This window comes from Oryza glaberrima, chromosome 4, assembly GCF_000147395.1.
Source record: "Oryza glaberrima chromosome 4, OglaRS2, whole genome shotgun sequence".
In the NCBI taxonomy this organism is placed as follows: Eukaryota; Viridiplantae; Streptophyta; class Magnoliopsida; order Poales; family Poaceae; genus Oryza; species Oryza glaberrima.
The window spans coordinates 1,046,338-1,050,806 of NC_068329.1; the positions used below are offsets into that span (position 1 = coordinate 1,046,338).

Consider the following 4,469-nt stretch of genomic DNA (forward strand, 5'->3'; position numbering starts at 1 on the left):
CAGGCAGTCAATCATATAAAGATCGAGAACTCACGGCTAGGTAAGGTAGGCGCCGCGCACCTACCAACCAACCACCCACCCATCCACCGGGATTAGAGTCATAGAGATAGATAATTAATAATCACTCGTTAATTGACAGCCATAGCCTGCAACTCCCAACAAATAAATACTGGAGTATTATGCCGACAGAGCCCGCCGTAATCCCGTTGGATTAGTTTCCCTATAAATATCCCTCCACTCCACACCGGCCACGACATGCACGTACGTACTCACGGCTAGCTAGCTAGCTAGGTAAGGTAGGCAGCTGCTGTTGTGGTTGTACTCCTACGTGGCTATGGTTGAGAAAGCATGGACATCATCAGTGAGCTTCAGCTATGGCGCGCTCGTCGGCTTGCTTCCATTTCATTTTGACGTCCTAATTACAAATAGGAGTAGTACAATGATGGTAGTGATGACGGCGATGATCCTGGTGGTGGTGGGCGTGCTGCTGCTGCTGCTGTGGCGTGCTCGTCGGCGTCGTGGCGGCGTGTACCTTGTGGACTACGGCTGCTTCCTAGGCGAGCCACGGCACAGGGTCCCGTTCGCCACGGCCCTGGAGCACGGACGCCTGATGACCAACCTGCTTGACGAGGAGAGCACCAACTTCATGGTCCGCCTGCATCAAAAGTCCGGCATCGGCGAGGAGACCAGCGTGCCGGACTCGTTCCGGTACATTCCCCCGGAGAGTGGCATCGAGGCCTCCCGTGAGGAGGCCGAGCTGGTCATCTTCTCCGCCGTCGACAAGGCATTCGCCGCCGCCGCCGCCACGGGCCTCGTCCCCGCCGACGACATCGGCACGCTCATCGTCGCCTGCAGCTTCACCACGCCGACGCCGGCGCTGGCCGACGTCGTGGTGAGGAGGTACGGGCTCCGCGCCGACGTGCGGAGCGTGAACCTGTCCGGGATGGGGTGCAGCGGGGCGCTCATCGCCATCGGCCTCGCCGAGAACCTCCTCCGGGTGGCGCCGCCGGGGAGCCGCGTCCTGATCGTCGCCACCGAGATCCTGTCGTCGATGCTGTACACGGGGAGGAAGCGCGAGATGCTGGTGCCCAACGTCCTCTTCCGCATGGGCGCCGCCGCCATCATCATGTCCAACTCGCCGGAGAAGGCCCGGTACCGGCTCGGCCCCATCGTGCGCACGCTCACCGCCGCGCGCGACGGCGACTACCGGTGCGCGTTCCAGGAGGAGGACGACGAGGGGATCACCGGCATCAACCTCTCCAAGGACCTACCTGTCGTCGCCGCCAACGCGCTCAAGGGCCACCTCGTCGCCTTCGGCCTCGCCGTCCTCCCAACCTCCGAGCTCCTCCGCGTCGCCATCTCCTTCATCAACCACAAAATCATCAACAAATTCTTCACCACCACCAAGGACAGCAACAACAACTACTACCGGCCTGGATTTCACAGGTTGTTCCAGCACTTCTGCATCCACCCGGGAGGGCGGAGGGTGCTCGACGAGGTGCAGCGGGGGCTGGGGCTCACCGACGACGACATGGAGGCGTCGCACATGACGCTGCACCGATTCGGGAACATGGCGAGCAGCTCGCTGCTGTACGAGCTTGCCTACATCGAGGCCAAGGGGAGGATGAAGAAGGGTGATCGGGTGTGCATGATCTCCTTCAGCCCAGGTATCGACTGCAGCAGCGTCGTGTGGGAGTGCATCAAGCCAACAGACCACCACCTCCACCATGGACCCTGGGCGGCCTGCATCGACCGCTACCCTGTGCAGCTTCCCAAAATTGTCAAAAGGCCTGCATAATACGCGCTGTTATACTTCCTCTTCCACCATTAATATCGCATGCATGTATATGCATCTCATCGAGTGCCGCATGTGCTCGCGTTCCTTGCATGCAACACGTTTAATTAGTTATATATTACCATTATATATATATCCATGTACTCCATCCGTCCCATATATAATAACTTCATCCGTGGCTCCTCCCATATAAATAGGTACGTTCCAAAATAAGTTTTTGTTTTTGGTTCAATATATTTGTGTGGATGTATACTTAAAATCAATGTACCTTGGTCAATGGCGGAGGAGGAACGACAGTTGAAGTATGGGGGTAGTTGTGGTCTAACATGATGAAGTATGACAGGTGACAAGATGGGATTCTGGATCATTATCTTTTTTTTTTAATTCAATGTAGCATTGCATAATTGTGATTATCCTCCAAATCTTATCTTCAGCCGACGAGAACTATCCTCATCATACGCTGTTGTCTGAGCGTCAATCAGGATTGCTATAGCTAGAGGAGGAGAGGAGGAGGCGCAGTGGGAGAGGAGGACCGGCGGTGGCGGAGATGACGAGGCGTTAAGGCGGCAGCGACTATGGTGACGAGGAGGACACACGGCAACTGAGCTATAAGTGAGAAGGAGGTGGCGGCAGAGAGAATGAGGGTGAGGGAGAGAGTTAACCCGCGAGATCTATTATATACTAAAAGTCCATTAAACTTCCTACAAACGCTCTCAAGCCGCCACGTGAGACTCCTACAAACGCTCCTAAGCCGCCATGTGGCGTTCTAATAAACTGGTGGACCCAATATTTCTATAATAATAAATCGCTAGACCTACTATTTTCAACTATTATATTTAGCTTTAGGAAAAAAAAATCCTACAACCCACCTCTTCTCCCATAGGCCCACCTCTCCTCAGTACGTGCGTATGTATAGTATGAATACATACATACTCTAAATAGTCGTCGTCACGGGGCGGTGGCGGCAGCACCACACAGCGCGGGGCGGAGGGCAAGGACGAGCACAGACACGACGAGGCTGAGCATGCCGAGCTAGGACAGAACGCCGGTGGTGCGATGGTCCAGAGGCGGCCGGCGAAGGAATCAGCCGTGCCGGTGAAGTTGGTGAGGGCAGCTGCTGCGTCAGGTACGTGATCATGCTCGTGTTGAAGCCGGCCGTGGCGAACCTGTACTGTCGCACACATCGTTCGCTGCATTGGCAGAGTAGTGTGTATATTTTATTATACTTAAAGTTTTATATATGTAAATCATAGATATAGATTTATCCGGATTAACATGTCCAACATCCGTGGCGAGGGAAGACTAATAATTTGGTTAGTTAATTTGACTGTGCACAATATGATAGGTCATCTGTCACGCCCCGAACTAGTCCCGAGCGGAACTAGCCCGTGACGCTCCAAATTAACCTGTTAATTGATACCAGTCCCAGGAAACAGTGCTGGTATAACAGGAAGACAGAATATCACAGCAACAGAGGTCTCTTTATTATAGAGTAGGGGTACAGTCATGTTGGGCTGCGGACAGATCCCGAGCTCACAACTGCATTACAAAAGGAACGCGGAAGCCAAGACTTGGACCACACATCACAGGCGCGACTTGGGAACTAGGCCGAAACCCTAAAACTCATCGTAGCCGGCTTGCTCCTGAAGGAACTCCTCGTCAGCGGGATCCGCTTCATCTTCTTCAGCAACTGGGGGGGGGAAATAATTTATAAGGAGCAAGGGTGAGTACGAGAGTACTCAGCAAGCCATGGGAAATAAGTGTTTAATGCAGGCTTCAAAGAAGGGCTGTTGTTTTTGCAATTGATTTTATTTGAACTCTTTCCTGAAACAACTAAGTGAGTGCTTCTCAAACGACACGGATGAGAAAGTGCGTCTCGTCCGGTCGGAGTTTGTGCAATGTATCAGTCTTTTGAATTGATCAAGATTGGCACCCGGCCAATAGCTTTCAAACGGCCACCCGGGCCTGGCTGGTCCCATCAGCCGCAGATTTTTCAAACATCAAACCCATTTCACAACAGCAAAATTTCACAAGGCAGTAGTCAAACAAAACTACGCTAGGAATCACCTCACATCCGCCCATGACCGTGGGCACGGCTGTTCGGACAGTTTAATAACCTCTGCAGAGGGGGTACACTTTACCCACACGACATTACTAACCCGGATCATCCAGCCCGTGCAGAACGGCCACGACTAGAGACCTTAAGGCTTTCATGACAAGGCATTTCGAAAGCCGACACAGGTTCACCATATGCCAACGAGAGGGGTCCCAGACCAACACCAGATTAGGTCCCAGACCATACTGTGCCAGGAAGCCCAGGGGTCCTCCCCGACACCACCCCGGCGAATCCACATGTCTCTTGGCATTAAGGCTCCCCCGATTAGCTAATTACTCAGCCAGGGGTGTCCCATTCCACCCATGTGGTCGTACTTGTCTTATGTTCGGATGAAATTCCAAGGAAACGGTCCTTAAATGCAAGAGCGGGAAAACCGTACTCCCGGTACGTTCCTCGGTCCGCGGTTTTGGAAATTCATTTAGTTCGCAAGCACCGACCCAGGTGTCGGGTTTTCCAAGTCTTTTGTAAAAATCCAAGTTTTACCCAAGAACTTACTCAGATTTTAAGTTTGAAGGCGACCGTCGATACTCGCACAGAGTGCACGAATATCGAGGCGCA

The 4,469-nt window shown here is 53.1% G+C and overlaps 1 protein-coding gene across 1 annotated transcript; it reads left to right on the forward strand.

The window, feature by feature from the left end:
• Nucleotides 1–227: 227 nt before the first annotated feature.
• Nucleotides 228–2,147, forward strand: LOC127771376 (3-ketoacyl-CoA synthase 6-like). The gene has a single exon (XM_052297277.1). It carries the CDS (start codon nt 335–337, stop codon nt 1,796–1,798), a length of 1,464 nt encoding a protein of 487 aa, XP_052153237.1. The 5' UTR covers nt 228–334; the 3' UTR covers nt 1,799–2,147.
• The last annotated feature ends 2,322 nt before the right edge of the window (nt 2,148–4,469 follow it).